General features: G+C 37.2%; 1 protein-coding gene across 4 annotated transcripts in view; it reads left to right on the forward strand.

The window, feature by feature from the left end:
• MRPL42 (mitochondrial ribosomal protein L42) overlaps nucleotides 1-17,274 on the forward strand; it is a 33,190-nt gene extending 15,916 nt beyond the window's left edge. For all 4 annotated transcript variants that reach the window (XM_082634827.1, XM_082634826.1, XM_082634828.1 and 1 more), the window contains exon 6: nucleotides 17,107-17,274. In XM_082634827.1, coding sequence (XP_082490953.1) covers nucleotides 17,107-17,152 — 46 coding nt within the window. In that variant the 3' untranslated portion in view covers nucleotides 17,153-17,274. The remainder of the gene's footprint in view (nucleotides 1-17,106) is intronic.
• The last annotated feature ends 1,784 nt before the right edge of the window (nucleotides 17,275-19,058 follow it).

Raw genomic sequence — 19,058 nt, forward strand, 5'->3', positions numbered from 1 at the left:
AATTTCCTCAGCCTTATTCCCAATGTCATGGTTCTTAGAATATTACTAACTAGATAACTGTCCAAAGTTTTAAATTCATTATAACAAAGCACAGCTCTTCTTTTCCTGTCTTAAAAAAGCCCCTCCCTTAATAATCTTTCTGTAATACAAGTGATATTTCTGTATCAATTTCCCAAGGAAAAAAATCTGTGATTTTTTTTGGACCACTGTAGTGCCTTTTTTTAAAAAATAAATTTATTTATTTTATGTATTTATTTTTGTCTGTGTTAGGTCTTCGTTGCTGCATGCGGGCTTTCTCTAGTTGTGGCAAGCGGGAGCGAGCTTCTCATTGTGGTGGTTTCTCTTGTTGTGGAGCATGGGCTCTAGGCGCATGGGCTCAGTAGTTGTGGCACATGAGCTCTAGGCGCACGGGCTCAGTAGTTGTGGCGCACAGGCTTAGTTGCTCTGCGGCATGTGGGATCTTCCCGGACCAGGGCTCGAACCCGTGTCCCCTGAATTGGCAGGCAGATTCTCAACCACTGTACCACCAGGGAAGTCCCCTGTAGTGCCTTTTTTTTTTTAAGGTAAAACAGTATTTGTTTTTATTTATTTGTTGAAGTACAGTCAACCTACAATGTTACATTATTAGTGTACAACATAGTGATTGAATATTTTTATAGATTATACTCCATTTAAAGTTAATAGAAAATAATGGCTATATTTTGCTGTGTTGTGCAATATATCCTTTTTGTTTATTTATTTTATACATAGCAATTTGTGTTTCTTAATCCCATACCTGTATCTTGCCCTGTCCCCTTTTCTCTCCCCACTGGAAACCACTAGTTTGTTTGCTATATATGTGAGTCTTCTGTTTCTGTTTTGTTATATACATTTGTTTGTTTTACTTTTTAGATTTCACATGTAAGTGATAACATAGAGTATTTGTCTTTCTCTGTCTGACTTGTTTCACTAAACTTAATACTGGGAATCCCCTGGTGGTCCAGTGGTTAGGACTTCACGCTTTCACTGCTGAGGGCATAAGTTCAATCCCTGGTCAGGAACTAAGATCCTGCAAGCCACACTGCGTGGCCAAAAATAAATAGATAAATAAAACTAAAGTTTTAAAAAAAAATATAATACTATCTAGGTCCATCTACGTCACTGCAAATGGCAGCATTTTGTTCTTTTTTATGGCTGAGTAATATTCCATTGTGTGTATTTATCACATCTTCTTTATCCATTCACCTCTTGACCACCAAGTGTCTTTCAATTTCTGCATCTGTTTTATGTCCCCTTCCTTGATTTTTCTTTCTTATTTAGTATCCAATTTGTTTATGCATGCAGTCTGGGTTTTTCCCTCTTTGTAATTGTAAGTTAGGCTATGGGAAAACAAATTAGCAAGCCATTATATAGCCCCGTATCTAAATCACTGCTGTATTCTAAGATTTCTTTCCATGATTCATAACATTGTTCATGTTTATCTTTTATTTCTGTTCCATTAGGTAGATACTTTAGTTCAAGCCCCACCTTGAAATTTTTCTATAATGGCTTTCAGTACCTGTTTCTTTCCTGCATGTTTCATGTTGCTGCAGTTTTTTTGCCATCTTTTGTTCGTAACCAAATCGCTGAAGTTATGAAAATCCTCTGTGGATGTGTAACATGAAGGGGGCAAGACTGAAGGCAAGAAGCCCATTGGGGAGTCTTAAAACCAAACATGTTATCTCCTGACGTTTTTGCCTAGTACCCCACCTATGTTTAATCTTATTACTTACTTAATCTTATTACTGCTAATTAGATTTGACTGCTAATTAATTTAAACTCTATGGTATGTCTTGTCCCATCAGGATTTCTAGGCACTTTCAGTTATAAGCAGACTTTAATTAGACACAATTGATTATCCCAATGTCTCTCCTAATAAAGAGTTCAACAGGAAAACTCCAGATGCTAGCTTATGTATATAAAGAAAATTTTAACCTGTAGGCATTATCCTTGTGATGCATCATCTTTCAAAATTTTAAATAAGCTAATGTGTGATTACTGATACTCAACAAGTATTTATTTGGTATCTACATATATATTTTGGATTAATGTAAGCCATTTTCAAATGTTGGTTTCTAGATGTTAGCACCTCTTAAACATCAGGCAGTATATAGAAGGATGTTTTACTAAATATTTAACAATTTTAGATTTATAACAGAAGAATGGGACCCATTGTGAATTTAATAATTAGAGATATATAACATCTTTCTAAACATTTTTTTAAATTTATTTTTATTTATTTTTGGTTGCATTGGTCTTTGTTGCTGTATGCGGGCCTTCTCTAGTTGGGGCAAGCGGGGGCTACTCTTTGTTCTGGTGCACGGTCCTCTTATTGCGATGGCTTCTCTTGTTGTGGAGCACGGGCTCTAGGTGCATGGACTTCAGTAGTTGTGGCACACGGGCTCAGTAGTTGTGGCTTGCGGGCTCCAGAGCGCAGGCTCAGTAGTTGTGGCTTACGGGCTTAGTTGCTCCACGGCATGTGGAATCTTCCCGGACCAGGGCTCGAACCCACGTCCCCTGTATTGGCAGGCGGGTTCTTAACACTGCGCCACCAGGGAAGCCCCCTATAACGTCTTTTTAAATATGTTACTGAAAGGTATAAAATGCTTGTTTAAGAAATATTTTTAAACAATTCAGAAGTATTTAAAGTATAAAATAAAAATCTTTTTTTATACCTACTAATGCCCTATTCCCCGTAGATGAACACTGTTAAACTCTACCTATGTGAATAGCCCAACCTCATATTATACTCAATTTTGTGCTTTTTGAACTCCAATAAAGTAGAACACTTTGCTGAGAGTACAAGTTTTTGTTAAAGAGGCCAGACTGACTCAAATCATCTTGTCTCTGCTACTTACTAGCTAGTTATTCAATCTTATTATCTATTAAAGAAAGTAGAAATAATAATGCCTAATTCACTTGGTGTTTTTGAGATAAAATATAATCATTTAAGTTAAGCACCTGGCATACAGTATATGTACAGTAATAATGTGGTAATGATAATTATTAACATTGTCTCCTACTCATAGTTTTTCTCTTATTCTTTTAGAAGCGTCTTTTTTTTTTTTTGACTGTGCCACTTGGCTTATGGCATCTCAGTTCCCCGACCAGGGACTGAACCTGGGCCATGACAGTGAAAGTGCCAAATCCTAACCACTAGACCACCAGGGAACTCCCTGAAGCATCTTTTCTTAAATAGGCTCTTTTGAGGTATAATTTACACACTTCAAATTTACCAGTTTTAAGTATACAACTTCATGAGTTTTGACAAAATGTTTTAAGTAAAGCATTCACCAGTTTAAGTACACAGTTCGATGCATTTTAACAAATGTATACAGTTGTATAATTGTTACCGAAAATGGGGGTCCAGCTACTTGCCACTCAAAAGCCAATGAAGAGGCAAGGTTGGTGGAAAGGAAAGTTTGCTTTATTTTGGAGGCTGGCACCCAGGGTGGGGGTGGTTTACTGCTGCCTGTCCAAAGGCTGAGCCCCCCACTGACTATCAGTGGGCAAAAGCTTTTATGGACAGAGGGAGGGAGCTACATGCAAAAACAGCACAGTCACCTCTGACAGTCACCTTGAAATTGGTTATCAGTGGTCTGGCCAGCATCATCCTGATTGTTTTAAGTACAGTTAATCTTCAGTTCCAGGGTCGGTTTGTTCCCATTTCTTTGAGGCCAGCTCTCGGAATTGTGGCAGCTTATGTCATGGCTACAGTCTGCTCATCATGTAATTAACTTCTTCCTCCTGGTGGGGATTTCAGTATCTATAAGACAGCTCACAGGACATGGCTCAGAATATTATCTACAGCCCTTGAAGAGGAACTGAAGGTCCTTGACTACGCTTAATGACTAAACTTGTCTTGTTGGGCTGTTAGTCTTGTTGGGCTGTTTTCCTTTGTTTCTGCATTTTCTCACTTCTCTGATTAAACTTATTCCTTGGCTAAAGTTTTTCCACAGACATAAGGCAGGCTGAGGACATGGGGGGCAAGGACCATAGCATCCTGCTACGTTTCATAATCACTACTACAATCATAATATAGACTATTCTCATAACTCCAGAAAGTTCTTCCATGCCCTATTGCAGTCAGTTCCCTTCCTATAACCCTCACCCTGGGCAATTACTTCTCTGCTTTCTATCACTTTCTAGAATTTCATGGATTTCTAGAATTTCATGTTTTACCCTTTCTAGAATTTCATGTAAATGGAATTATACAGTACGTAACTTTTTGTGTCTGACTTATTTCACTATGTACAGTGCTTTCAAGATTCATCCCTGTTGTTGTGTATACCAGTAGTTTGTCCCTTTTTACTTCTGAGTAGTATTCCCTTGTATGGATAGACCACAGTTTGTTTATCTATTAACCAGTTGGACATTTTGGGTTCTTTCCAGTTTTTTGGCTGTAAATCTGCATAAACATTCAAGTACAAGTCATTGTATGGACATGTTTTTATTTCTCTTAAGTAAATATCTAGGGGTAGGATTACTTGGTCATGTGATAAGGACATGTTTAAATTCATGAGCCACAGTTAAAGTGGCTGAACCATTTTACATTCCCACTTAGCAGTGCAAGAGTTCTAGTTGCTCTACATCCTTCTCAACACTTGGTATCATCAGTTTTTAAAATTTCAAACATTCTGTTGGGTGAGTAGTAGTATTTAATTGCGGTTTTAATTTATGTTGCCCTAATGAATTACTAATCATTTTGAGCATCTTTTCATGTGCTTATTGGCAATGCATACATCTGTTTTTTGGGGGTTTTTTTGTTTGTTTCTTGGTTAAGTATCTGTACAAATCTTTTGCCTATTTTTTATTTTATTTTTATTTATTTATTTATTTTTTTGCGGTACGCGGGCCTCTCACTGTTGTGGCCTCTCCTGTTGCGGAGCACAGGCTCCGGATGCGCAGGCTCAGCGGCCATGGCTCACGGGCCTAGCCGCTCCGCGGCATGTGGGATCTTCCCGGACCGGGGCACGAACCCGTGTCCCCTGCATCGGCAGGCGGACTCCCAACCACTGCGCCACCAGGGAAGCCCTTGCCTATTTTTTAAAAAGCAGATTGGTTTTCTTATTAAGGTGTAAAACTTGTGGATCAAAGTCCTTTCTGAAACAAATGTTTTGCAAGTATTTTCTCCCTGTCTGTGGCTTGGATTTTCATGTCCTTAATAGTGTATTTTGAAGATCAGAAGTTTTTTAATTTTGGTGAAGTTCAGTTTACAAATTTTTCAGGCTTTTTGCATCCTGCTTAAAAAATCTTTGCCTAACCTAAGGTCACTAAGACTTTCTCCTATGTCTTCTTCCCACAGTTTTAATTTTTATGCATGGTGTGAGGCACAGGTTGGGGATCTTTTTTTTGGCATATGTATATCCAGTTGTCCCAACACCATTAGTTGAAGATATTATCTTTCCCCATTAAATTGCCCTATAACACCTTTACTGAAACCATATATGTGGGTCCTGGACTCTATTTTGTTCCATTAATGTATGTTTGTCTTTGGGATACCACACAGTTTTGGCTGTTGTAACTAAAGTCTTGAAACCAGGTAGAGTAAGTCTTCTCATTTTGTTCTTTTTTAAAAAGTTGTCTCAGCAGTCATAGGTCTTTTGCATTTTCTTATAACTTTTAGAATCAGCTTATCCGTTTCTACAAAAAGCCTGCTGGGATTTTGAAGGAGATTGCATTCAGTCTCTAGATCAATTTCAGGAAAATTGATGTCTTAACAGTACTGAATTGTCCCATTGATTAAAATAGTATATTTCTCCATTATTTAGGTCTTTTAAAAAAATATCACTTAACAGTGTTTTGTAGTTTGCAGTGTATGAATACTGTACATTTTTTGTTAAATTTATCTCAAACATTTTGTATTCTTTATGCTATTGTAAATAGTATTTTTAATTTAAATTTTCAGTGGATTATTATTCATATGTAGAAATACAGTGGATTCTTGTATATTGACATTGTATCCTGTGATCTTGAGATAATTCTAGTAGCTTTTTATTTTTTTGAATTTAATTTTATTTTTTTTTATACAGCAGGTTCTTATTAGTTACCTATTTTATACATGTTAATGTATATATGTCAATCCCAATCTCACAATTCATCCCACCCCCCAACCCGCCCCAGCTTTCCCCCCCTTGGTGTCCGTACGTTTGTTCTCCACATCTGTGTCTCTATTTCTGCCTTGCAGACTGGCTCATCTGAACCATTTTTCTAGATTCCACATATATGCGTTAATATACGATATTTGTTTTTCTCTTTCTGACTCACTTCACTCTGTATGCCAGTCTCTAGATCCATCCATGTCTCTACAAATGACCCAACTTCGTTCCTTTTTATGGCTGAGTCATATTCCATTGTATATATGTACCACATCTTCTTTATCCATTCCTCTGTCGATGGGCATTTACGTTGCTTCCATGACCTGGCTGTTGCAAATAGTGCTGCAGTGAACACTGGGGTGCATGTGTCTTTGGGGTGCATGTGTCTTTTTGAATTATGGTTTTCTCTGGGTATATGCCCAGTAGTGGGATTGCTGGGTCATATGGTAATTCTGTTTTTAGTTTTTTAAGGAACCTCCATACTGTTCTCCATAGTGGCTGTATCAGTTTACATTCCCACCAACAGTGCAAGAGGGTTCCCTTTTCTCCACACCCTCTCCAGCATTTGTTGTTTGTAGATTTTCTGATGATGCCCATTGTAACTGGTGTGAGGTGATACCTCATTGCAGTTTTGATTTGCATTTCTCTAGTAATTAGTGATGTTGAGTAACTTTTCATGTGCCTCTTGGCCATCTGTATGTCTTCCTTGGAGAAATGTCTATTTAGGTCTTTTGCCCATTTTTTTTTTTTTTAATTTATTTAGTTTGGCTGTGTTGGGTCTTTGTTGCTGCATGCAGGCTTTCTTTAGTTGCGGCGAGCAGGGACTATACGTTGCAGTGGGCGGGCTTCTCACTGTAGTGGCTTCTCTTGTTGCAGAGCATGGGCTCTAGGCGTGAGGGCTGCAGTAGTTTTGGCACTTGGGCTCAGTAGTTGTGGCTTGCAGACTTCAGAGCGCAGGCTCAGTAGTTGTAGCGCACAGACTTAGTTGCTCTGCGGCATATGGGATCTTCCTGGACCAGGGCTCAAACCTGTGTCCCCTGCATTGGCAGGCAGATTCACCAGAGAAGCCCCTTCTGCCCATTTTTTGATTGGGTTTTTTGGTTTTTTAATATTGAGCTGCATGAGCTGTTTATATATTGGAGATTAATCCTTTGTCCATTGATTTGTTTGCAAATATTTTCTCCCATTCTGAGTGTTGTCTTTTCATCTTGTTTATAGTTTCCTTTGCTGTGCAAAAGCTTTGAAGTCTCATCAGGTCCCATTTGTTTATTTTTCTTTTTATTTCCATTACTCTAGGAGGTGGGTCAGAAAAGATCTTGCTGTGATTTATGTCATAGAGTGTTCTTCCTATGTTTTCCTCTAAGAGTTTTATAGTGTCTGGCCTTACATTTAGGTCTTTAATCCATTTTGAGTTTATTTTTGTGTATGGTGTTAGGGAGTGTTCTAATTTCATTTTTTACATGTAGCTGTCCTGTTTTCCCAGCACCACTTATTGAAGAGACTGTCTTTTCTCCATTGTATACCCTTGCCTCCTTTGTCATAGATTAGTTGACCATAGGTGTGTGGGTTTATCTCTGGGCTTTCTATCCTGTTCCATTGATCTATATTTCTGTTTTTGTGCCAGTACCATATTGTCTTTATTACTGTAGCTTTGTAGTATAAAGTCCGGGAGCCTGATTCCTCCAGCTCCGTTTTTTTCCCTCAAGATTGCTTTGGCTTCTTGGACTAGGCCTCAAACCTATGTCCCCTGCATTGGCAGGTGGATTCTTAGCCACTGTGCCAGCAGGGAAGCCCATACTTAATGTTTAAATACCCACTAAAACTGGGAAAAGGGCAGTGATGTCCACACTCAACACTTATACTCAGCAGTGTACTAAAGGTCCTAAGCAGTGCAATAGGACAAGAGAAAGAAATAAAAAGCATACAGTTTGTAAAAGGAGAAGTAAAATTGTCTTTATTCAATGATGGCATGATCATCTATGCAGAAAACTCCTAGGAACATATTAAAAAGCAGCCAAAAATAAATTAATTAATTTAAAAAATCATCTAAACATTAAGTATGATGTTCAGTATGGGTCTTTTTTTTTTTTTTTAATAAATTTTATTTATTTATTTATTTTTGTCTGAGTTGGGTCTTCGTTGCTGCGCGCGGGCTTTCTCTAGTTGCGGTGAGCCAGGGCTAGCTACTCTTTGTTGCGGCATGCGGGCTTCTCATTGCGGTAGCTTCTCTTGTTGCAGAGCACAGGCTCTAGGCACACGGGCTTCAATAGTTGCGGCATGCAAGCTCAGTAGTTGTGGCGCATGGGCTTAGTTGCTCTGCGGCATGTGGGATCTTACTGGACCAGGCATCAAACCCGTGTCCCAGGCATTGGTAGGCGGATTCTCAACCACTGTGCCACCAGGGAAGCCAGTATGGGTCTTTTTGTAGATGCCCTTTATCAGGTTGAGAAGGTCCCTCCTATTCCTAGTATGGAGAGTTTTTATCATGAATGGGTGTTGAATTTTGTTTGACGCTTTTCCTGTATTTTTTAAGATGATCATATACTTTTTCTTGTTTAGTCTTTAATATGATGGAGTAAATTGAATGATTTTAAATGTGAACCAACCTTTCATTCCTTGGCTAAACCCCAGTTGATCATGATATATTATTTTTTTAATGTATTGTTAGTTGTGATTTGTTAAAATTTTGGGTAGAATTTTTACATCTTTGTTTTTAGGGATATTGGTCCGTATTTTATAATATTTTTCCCTGGTTTTGGTATCAAGTAATGCTTGTATGTTAGAATGAGTTTAGAAGTATTCCCTCCCCTTCAGTTTTTTTGCAAGAGTATTTGTAGGATGGTTATTATTTCTTTCTCAATGTTAGAATTCACCAGTGAAGCTGTATGGGTCTGGAATTTTCTTTGTGGGAGGATTTTTAACTACAAATCCAATTACTGTAGTCAATAGCTAGGGCTATTCAGTTTATTTGTTTCGTCTTGAGGGAACTTTGGTAGTTTATATCAAGGTATTTGCCCATTTCATCTAAATTGTATATTTGTTCATATTTTCTCATTCTTTTAATATTTTTATAATCTGTAGTGAACTCACATTCCTTATTCCTGGCATTGTTGTTTTGATCTTTTTGAGAACCAGCTGTTGGTTTAATTGATTCTATTGTTTTTCTGTTTTTTTATTTCATAAATTTTTTGCTCTCTGTTATTTTATTCCTTCTGCTTGTTCTTTTTCCTCTTTCTTAAGGCTTATTGTTTGGAAGTCTCTTCTTTAAGCATTTAATGCTATAAATTTCCCTTTCAGCCCTCTTTTAGCTACATCCCAGCAATTTTGATACGTTTTGTTTTTCATTCAGTTCAAACTATTTTCTAATTTCCCTGTGATTTCTTCTTTGACCCAAGAGTTATTTAGCAGTGAGTTAATTTCCAGGTGTTTTGAATTTTTCCAATATCTTTTTAAAAATTTGCTTATTTACTTATTTCTTTTGGCTGCACCGGGTCTTAGTTGCGGCATGCAGGATCTTTAGCTGCGGGATCATGGTGTGTGGACTCTTAGTTGTGACATGCGGGCTACTTAGTCGCGACACGTGTGTGGGATCTAGTTCCCCGAGCAGGAATCGTACCTGGGTCCCCTGCATTGGGAGTGCAGAGTCTTACCCACTGGACCACCAGGGAAGTCCCTCCAATATCTTTCTGTTCCTGGTTTCTACTTTAATTCTGTTGTGATCACGAAACATACTTTGTATGGTTTCAGTCTTTAAATTAATTGAGATTTGTTTAATGTTGCAGATTATTGTCTGCCTTAGTGAATGTGTATTTGAAAAGAAAATATATATTGTGCCATGGTTGGGGGTAGTTTTCTAAAAATATTAATTAGGGCTACTTGGCTGGTGGTAGTGTTCAAGTTTTCTACAGCCTTACTAATTTTCTGTTTGTTTAATCAGTTATTATGAGAGGAATGTTGAAATCTGCAACTGTAATCACAGGTTTTTCCGTTTCTCCTCCCAGTTCTGTTTTGTCTTCATATATTTTGAAGCTCTGTTATTAGGTGTATATTCATTTATTATTGTTATATTCTCTTGATAAATCGACACCTTATCTTTATGAAGTGTTCTTTTTTATTTCCACTGATATTTCTTATTATGAAATCTAATTTGTCTAGTATTAATATAGCCTGTTCAGCCTTCTTTTGATTAGGGTTCGCATGATATATCTGTTTCTATTCTTTTACTTTTAACCTACATGTGTCTTTATATTTAGAGTGTTGTGTTTTTTTAACATGGTATAATATTTATTTATTTATTTTTGAAGTTTTAAAGTTTTTATTGGAATATAGTTGACTTACAATATTGTGTTCGTTTCAGGTGTACAGCAGAGTGAATCAGTTATGTGTGTGTGTGTGTGCAGATTTTTTGGATTCTTTTCCCATATAGGTTATTACAGAATATTGAGTAGAGTTCCCTGTGCTATACAGTAGGTCCTTGTCAATCTATTTTATATGTAGTAGTGTGTATATGTTAATTGCAATCTCCTGATTTATCACTCTCCCACTTGTTTCCCCTTTGATAACCATAAGTTTGATTTCAAGATCTGTGAGTCTGTTTCTGTTTTGTAAATAAGTTCATTTGTATCATTTTTAAAATTAGATTCTACATATAGATATGCTATTATATGACATTCTTTCTGTGTCTGACTTACTTCACTTGGCATGGTAATCTCTAGGTCCATCCATGTTGCTGCAAATGGCATTATTTCATTCTTTTTTATGGCTGAGTAAAATTCCATTGTATATATGTACCACATCTTCTTTATCCATTCCTCTTGTTGATGGACATTTAGGTGGCTCCCATGTCTTGGCTGTTGTAAATAGTGCTGCAGTGAACATTGGGGTGCATGTATCTTTTTGAATTACGTTTTTCCCCAGATATTTGCCCAGGAGTGGGATTGCTAGATGATATGGTAGTTCTATTTTTAGTTTTTTAAGGAACCTCTGTCTGTTCTCCATAATGGTTGTGCCAGTTTACATTCCAAGAACAGTGGGGGAGGGTTCCCTTTTCTCCACACCCTCTCCAGCATTTATTGTTTCTAGATTTTTTGATGATGGCCATTCTGACCAGTGTGAGGTGATACCTTAGTGAAATTTTGATTTACATTTCTCTAATAATTAGTGATGTTGAGCATCTTTTCATGTGCTTTTTGGCCATCTGTTTGTCTGTCTTTGGAGAAATGTCTATTTAGATCTTCTGTCCAATTTTTGACTGGGTTTTTTGCTTTTTGATATTGAGCAGCATGAGCTGTTTGTATATTTTGGAGATTAGTCCCTTGTTGGTTGCATTGTTTGCAAATATTTTCTCCCATTCTGTGGGTTGTCTTTTCATTTTGTTCATGGTTTCCTTCGTTGTGTAAAATTTTTTTAAGTTTAAAGTGGGTCTTTTTTAATGAATAGAATATAGTTGGATTTTGCTTTTTTATCCAATGTGACTTCTCATTTCAGTGTCAAGTCATCTTAAGTGCTTTCTGTTTTGATTTTCAGGACTTTCACTCTTCCTCTGCCATTTGCTCTTAGCTCACTTTTTTCATGAAACTTAATTTGATTATAGTCACTTTGAATAGCTACTATACCCCTGTTAGCATAACTATATGCAACATATTAGATATTAGATATCTGTTATTAGAGATCTGTTAATGTTATATTTGTGGGTAATTTTTTGTTTTCATCGTTTGCTCTCGATTATTCTGTCTTTATCAGGAATGCAACTTCTGTTTTGTAGTTTTCCAGAAGACCTCTAATACAATATCTTTAATACAGTGTATGTGTGTTAAGTTACTGTCTGATGGAATATTATCTTACCTAATTATCTTCACAGCTTCTTGAAGGTGTTCAGTTTTCCTTTGAGACCATACTTTATGCTAGTCTTTTTTTTTTTTTTTTTTTTTTTTTGTGGTACATGGGCCTCTCAGTGCTGTGGCCTCTCCCATTGCGGAGCACAGGCTCCGGACGTGCAGGCTCAGTGGCCATGGCTCACGGGCCCATCCGCTCTGTGGCATGTGGGATCCTCCCGCACCAGGGCACAAACCCGTGTCCCCTGCATCGGCAGGCGGACTCTCAACCACTGCACCACCAGGGAAGCCCTATGCTAGTCTTTGGGTTGGTCCACTGGTAAATTTCCCAGTGATTCTTGGAAGTTTTATTCCCAGAGTTCAGCTATCAAGTCATGTGGATTTATCTAATTTCAGTTTTATCTAGGTAGGTCACCTGTGGATTAAGATGTTCTTCATTATCAAATTCTGAATCAAGGTCAGCAGAGGCTTTATGATCCCAGGCTGTTGCCCACCTCATCCAATCCCGAACCTACCTGCATTGAATTACTGGCCTCACCCAAGGTGGGGTGGACTGAGAGTATAGGTAGTATGACTATACAGAATTGATGCTGAAATAGTCTAGTAGGCAATAAACACTGGAGATTAGATTATCTCAAGTCTGGAGATCAAAGGTTAAAATTGTTACCACTGAATTTATGATTTGGATATTACTGTTTCCTAATCCTGGTGATCCTGTTTGCTTTAGGATGGCAATTCAAAGAGTCTTAGATTTAGGCTTTATACTGAAACTGGATACTAGAACTGTTTGAATTTTTAGTGTGAGAAATTAGTGGTGAGGAAATCCAGGACATTGGGTTTGAGGTTAAATTGAACTTTTAGTTCCCTGCTCTCTGCCTTTGCCTGAATGACTATTTTTATATTCAGTTGTGCAAAGGTTGATTTAAAAAAATAGCATATGTAACCATGAGGCTCCTGCTACTTCCTGTTTGATGATATTACAGGTGATGAAAGCAAATTAGACTAGCTTAGCCACTGCATTATAATTTACCTGAACTAATGGGGCTTCGAACATATTCTTTGAAAGGTGCTCCTTATGCAAATCAATTTTTTTGTACTCCTGTAGCAATTTGCATTAGATAGCTCCTCTGTAAATAGTTGCTGGGGACATGATTCTGAGTTGTTTTGCCCTTCTCTGCAACCCCTGAGGTATCTCATGTCGGCCTCTCGTGTTGCCCAGTACTCCGGAAGCAGGACATATCAGTGCCCTCACTTGCCAGCACCTGTGTACAAGCTCTTTTTCCTTTTTTCAGTCTTCCTCAATTGGCATGAAAAAAATAAAGTCAGTGGAGCATTCCTTCCATTATAATTCTTTGCAAAATACATCATTTCAGCAATATGGCAGAGTTCCTAATGGTTTTCTTTGAATTTTCCATTATTTTTCTCATTAATTCAACCTTAATAAGTTTGTTGAAACTCTTTTTATGTACTCACAGTTCATATACTATCTTGGTTTCTCTTGCTGATTCCATTTCATTTCCCTTATCTCTGCTCTAAATTTTGGAGTTTCCCAAGGATCAGTCCTTGGTTCTCTCCTCTTTTCTGTCCCATTCCCTAAGACAGTGATCTCATCCAGTCTCATGGCTTTAAATACCATCTGCATTGGCTCCCAAATGTATCTCTTCCTGTCCCTTCACCTCCAGACCTGTATATCCACGGGCCTACTTGTCTAATGGACACCCCTAACTTAACGTGTCTCTAACTGAGCTTTTCGTGGTCCCTCACAAACCAGCTTCTTTTGCAGCCTTCCCTGTCTCAGTTAATGCCAGTGCCATTGTTCTAGCTGCTTGGGCCAGAAATCTTGGTGCCATTTTTGACTTTTCTCTGTGTCTCACACCCAACATCTGGTCTATCAGCAAATCCTGTTGGCTCTATCTCCAAAATGTATCCAGATTTGACCATTTATCGCCATTCCGTCTGCCATCATCCTGGTACACGCCACCATCTTTTGCCTGGTTCATAGAAGTGGCTTTCTAACTGGTCTCCCTACTTCTGCCTTTGCTTCCCTGCGGTCTGTTCTTAGCACACAGCCAGAGTAATCCTGTTAAAAGTTCCATTAGGTCTTATAATTTTTCTGTTGAAAACCCTCCAACAGCTTTCCATCTCACTTAGAGAAAAGCTATAGGCCTTAACTATTATCTACTAGAACCTATGTGATCTGACCCTCTTTCACCTTTCCATCCTCATTTCCTACTATTCTCTTCCTTCTTCACTCTGTTCCAGCCACATGACCTCTTTTCTGTTCCTTGAACATGCCCTTCCTTCTACCTCAGAGCCCTTATACCTGCTGTTTACTCTACATAGAATACTTTTTCCTACTGATATCAGCAAGATAGCTGTCTTATTTTGCGTTTTTACTCACTGAAGCCTTCCCTGGTCAACTTGTTTATCTTGTTTTTCTATCTAATACACTGGAATGTAATCTCCATGAGGGTGGGGATTTTGTCATGTTTTGTGTACCACAGAAACCTTAGCACCTAAAAATGGTGCCTGGCATGTGGTAGATGCTCCACACATTTAAAAATGAATGAATAAATGAATGAGCAAATGATTCTGATTTTCATAATATCTCTTAAAAAAGAAAATAGCTAACATAACTCCACTAAATGTAAAGTTATGTTGAAAGAAAGAAGGATGGAAGGATTGAAAGAAGTCTGGATAGAAAGTAAGAAGGATCTGGAAAGTAATTCTAAATTTCTGAAATATAAAGCAATTCTATAAATGTATGAATAGCTGCACAACTTTATTTAAAGGACTACTTTAATATTTTTCCATGGAGGCAACAAAAATTAGCTACCACCATGAGTAGGAGACATTTGAACATCTAGCTGCATTGTGAACCAGGAGGTGAAGTTCTGTCTTGGACTAAGAACTGTAGACAAATCTTTTAGATATCACTGAGTCACCGTGTAATTTAAGAAGGGTAACAATATGTTTTGGTTTGCCAGGGACAGTCTCAGTTTAACTCTTTTGTTAATTATTAATAGAGTGGGTTTTTATTCTTTAAAGGATCCCAGTTTGGATGATAAGTTATAAGGGCACCCTAAAATTCAGGTGCTTGCTTCTGAGTGATTATAGCATATATTGACATTCATGCATGATAAGAAATCTGTAAATGCTATTTAACATTTATTGAGCATATTTCAGAGTTTGACTTTGTTAGGTTTAGGGCTATCAGGGTCTCAAGCATTTCCAGTCAGTCTTGAGTAGTGAAAATGGTTGAGCATTGTAAGCTGAATCACATTTTTATAGGATAATGCTTAGATTTTTAGGGCCACAGACTTCATTGAGAATCTGATGAAACCTATGAATCCACTGCCCAGAAAAACACATATAGAAAATTTTTATAAATAATTTCAGGAAGTTTGTGACTTCCCAAACCCCCCTATTCTGGTATCTAACTGCTTTGAGAGAACACCTTTCAGGGATACTGTTGTACTAGTAAAACCTTGATTATCTGACACATAACTGGAACCCTTAAGAAAACCATAATTTTCTCAATGCCAATATAAGCACATGTAGAAATGTTTATTTAGATAAGTGATATTATGCTATATGTATTATTCTACAACTTAGGGCTCCATGTTAGTATATACAGATATGCTGCATTTTTTTAAGTTAATTTCTGTATTTTGCAATTTGTCAAAAAATCAATATCAAAAAACAGTGTATAGGAAAGTTGCCTTATGAAACCTTAAAATAAGCAAAAAATACTGAAGATCATCTTTTTTTTTTTTTAGTTCATTTATTTATTTAATTGGTTGTGCCAGGTCTTAGTTGCTGCAGGTGGGCTCCTTAGTTGTGGCTTGCTGGCTCCTTAGTTGCAGCACGTGGGCTCCTTAGTTGTGGCATGTGGGCTCCTTAGTTGTGGCATGCAAACTCTTAGTTGCAGCATGCATGTGGGATCTAGTTCCCTGACCAGGGATCGAACCCAGGCCCCCTGCATTGGGAGCACAGAGTCTTATCCACTGCGGCACCAGGGAAGTCCCCCCAGATCATCTTAATCACAACTAAAGAGCATAAGAACATGTCTTATCATTTATGGTGTAGAAATCTTTACATTGAATGTCCACACTAGCAAAAAAATTTAAAAATTAGCTCAGATCAACTTGCAAGATTCTGGCCTTAAGGGAATTTTTGAAGAGAATTCATCACCGAAAGCAAATGTACTCTATGCAGACATTTTCTTAACTCAATAAAGAAAATAAGGAAATGTTGAGAAGAAGAAAGAATTCTCCATGGCGAAATCACTTAGTCACTGCTAACAATGCATTTTATTTCTCTTTTTCTTTCTATACATAAATTTTATTAGTTTGCATAAATTTTTACATGGTTTTAATCATACTGTATATATAAATTTGCATCCTGTATCATCCCTTTCCTCATTAATATTTTAATATTAAAATAGTTAATATTTTAACTGCTTACTTATTGCTTTAGGATAGATTTCCAGAAGAGGAATTACTAGGTCAAAAATTACAATTATTAAAAAAAACTTTTTAAAATATCGCCACACTGGTTTTCAAAAGTGTTATACTGATTAATACTTTAAGCAGTTGGGTCTGATATTACTTGCTTCACCATACTCATACTTGGATTGTGCATTATAATTTTTAAAATATTTGTGATTGCAAAAAAAAATAAAAACGTTTCTCACTGTTTTAATTTGCATTTCTTCCATTTTTGTGATATTGCACATTTTTCCATATACATATTACTAATCGTATTTTATTATTAAAACATGATCTTGCAGCTTTAGAGGCCTCCATTTAGAGCTGATCATCCCCTTTTGAATAAAACTTTAATAGAGCACGTTCTGCATGTTCACAATGTTTAAGGAACAGTCATCCAGATTGCCATGTTGAAACTACCTCAAGATCTGAAAAAAGACTTTCCAAATGCTTAATTAATAGAAGATAATTTTCACAGCAGGAAAATGTGACTTATTATTAAGAAGTATCTTCTACCTGAGGTGTGTCTAACTGTGTGTGTGTGTGTATTAGGTTTCACTGATTTTTTTGAATACCAGTAAACAGCAGGGTAATAGAAATTTGATATTTCTATCAGGAACAGTTGACTTTTATTAAAATAATCTTAAATATTTTCTTCTTTTCAAGGTATCATAGACGTCGTAGGAAACTGAATCCTCCAAAAGACAGATGATATTGAGGTTTTCAGGAATCAAAGAGAAATGTTATCCTGCGTCTCATTTGCCATTTGAGAAAATACAATTGGGTATATTAACTAATATGTTACCTAGTAAAATAATAAAATGTCTTCTCATATATTAGAATGTGTATTTCTTTATATATATTAAGTAATTCTGGATTTCACATTCTTATTTACGGAAGCCTATTTTTATTTTCCTTTTGAGTTATTAAAGTCTACTATTTATTTTTATGTGCCTAGTATGATTAAGTACTTTTACATTATCAGCCATATTAGTAGTATAAGTATGATTAATAAAAACGTGCATGATTCTCCTGAAGATTTTTACACTGCCTTTGAAAAGAAACTCATGAGATCCACACAGAAAATAGATGTTACAATGTTTCCATTTTTGTGGCTCTAGGAAATAATTAGTTACATTTTAATCAGTTTCTACTACCTGCTAGGTCCTTAGTTTACATTATTATTAAATTCTCACAATAGTCCTTTGAAGAAAGTGCATCATCCCCATTTTACAGATAAGGCTAAGTGACTTGAAGCCTACCTACCTAGCAAGTGGGAGAGCCAGGATCCAAACTGTCCAGAGCCTTTTTTACAAGGCATCAATCACTATGACAAGAGGTGTTTTCTTTCACCCAAGAATGTGCTTTCCTAGAAAGAATATTATATTATTCATTTTGAGGTTTTTTTTCTGGCTGTCTTAAAAATTATGCTTGCTTCAGAGCACATGCAACTCTGTGATTAAAATGTTAATATAGGGCTTCCCTGGTGGTGCAGTGGTTGAGAGTCTGCCTGCCGATGCAGGGGACGCGGGTTCATGCCCTGGTCCGGGAAGATCCCACATGCCGCGGAGCGGCTAGGCCCGTGAGCCATGGCTGCTGAGCCTGCGCATCCGGAGCCTGTGCTCCAGAATGGGAGAGGCCACAACAGTGAGAGGCCCGCGTACCGCAAAAAAAAAAAAAAAAAAAAGTTAATATTACTAAACTAGTCTTACAAAAATGTTAATAGTCTATTCTGTTGATTATCCCTACCAGCTTATATATGATCCTTAATAGCATTGATGCCCCTGTGATTTCTATTTAGGAGGTGAGGAGTCTTTCTTAAGAAGGTGAAAAGGTGCTTTATTCAAACTTGTGCAATATTTGTGATATTTTAAAATTTGGTGTGAAAAATGATTTCACATTCAAAGTCTATTGCTTAATCTAGTTCTTTGAATAAAGGAAGGTGAAGGGTCAAGTGTTGAGTAAAATGTAAGGAATAGTGAATAGGAAAGAGTAAAGAAAATAATTAATAATGGCCACCCTCTATTACAGAAAGGAAGTGGGTTTTTTTTGTTTTGGTTTGGGTTTTTTAGATGTTGGGGGTAGGAGTTTTTTATTAATTTATTTATTTTGCTGTGTTGGGTCTTCGTTTCTGTGTGAGGGCTTTCTCTAGTTGTGGCAAGCGGGGCCACTCTTCATCTCGGTGCGTGGGCCTCTCACTATCGCGGCCTCTCTTATTGCGGAGCACAGGCTCCAGACGCGCAGGCTCAGTAGTTGTGGCTCATGGGCCTAGTTGCTCCGCGGCATGTGGGATCTTCCCAGACCAGGGCTCGAACCTGTGTCCCCTGCATTAGCAGGGGACTCTCAACCACTGCGCCACCAGGGAAGCCTGAAAGGAAGTGTTTTTAAGTGGTTTATGCTCTTTTCATTAATATATTATTCATTTGGGGGGAAAGATCAAAGGAAAAACAAGTCGATAGAATTTGATAATGAGAAATATTAACTGGCTGTGTTTGGTGACATCGCTTCGAAAACAGTTTTTTTCTGGTTGATTTATATCCAGATTTTTACAAAGATTGAGGTATGCCATGTATTAAAAGTAGGAAGAAAGAATAAAAACTAAATTAATTAAATAACAA

This window comes from Mesoplodon mirus, assembly GCF_964341445.2.
Source record: "Mesoplodon mirus genome assembly, chromosome: 11".
In the NCBI taxonomy this organism is placed as follows: Eukaryota; Metazoa; Chordata; class Mammalia; order Artiodactyla; family Ziphiidae; genus Mesoplodon; species Mesoplodon mirus.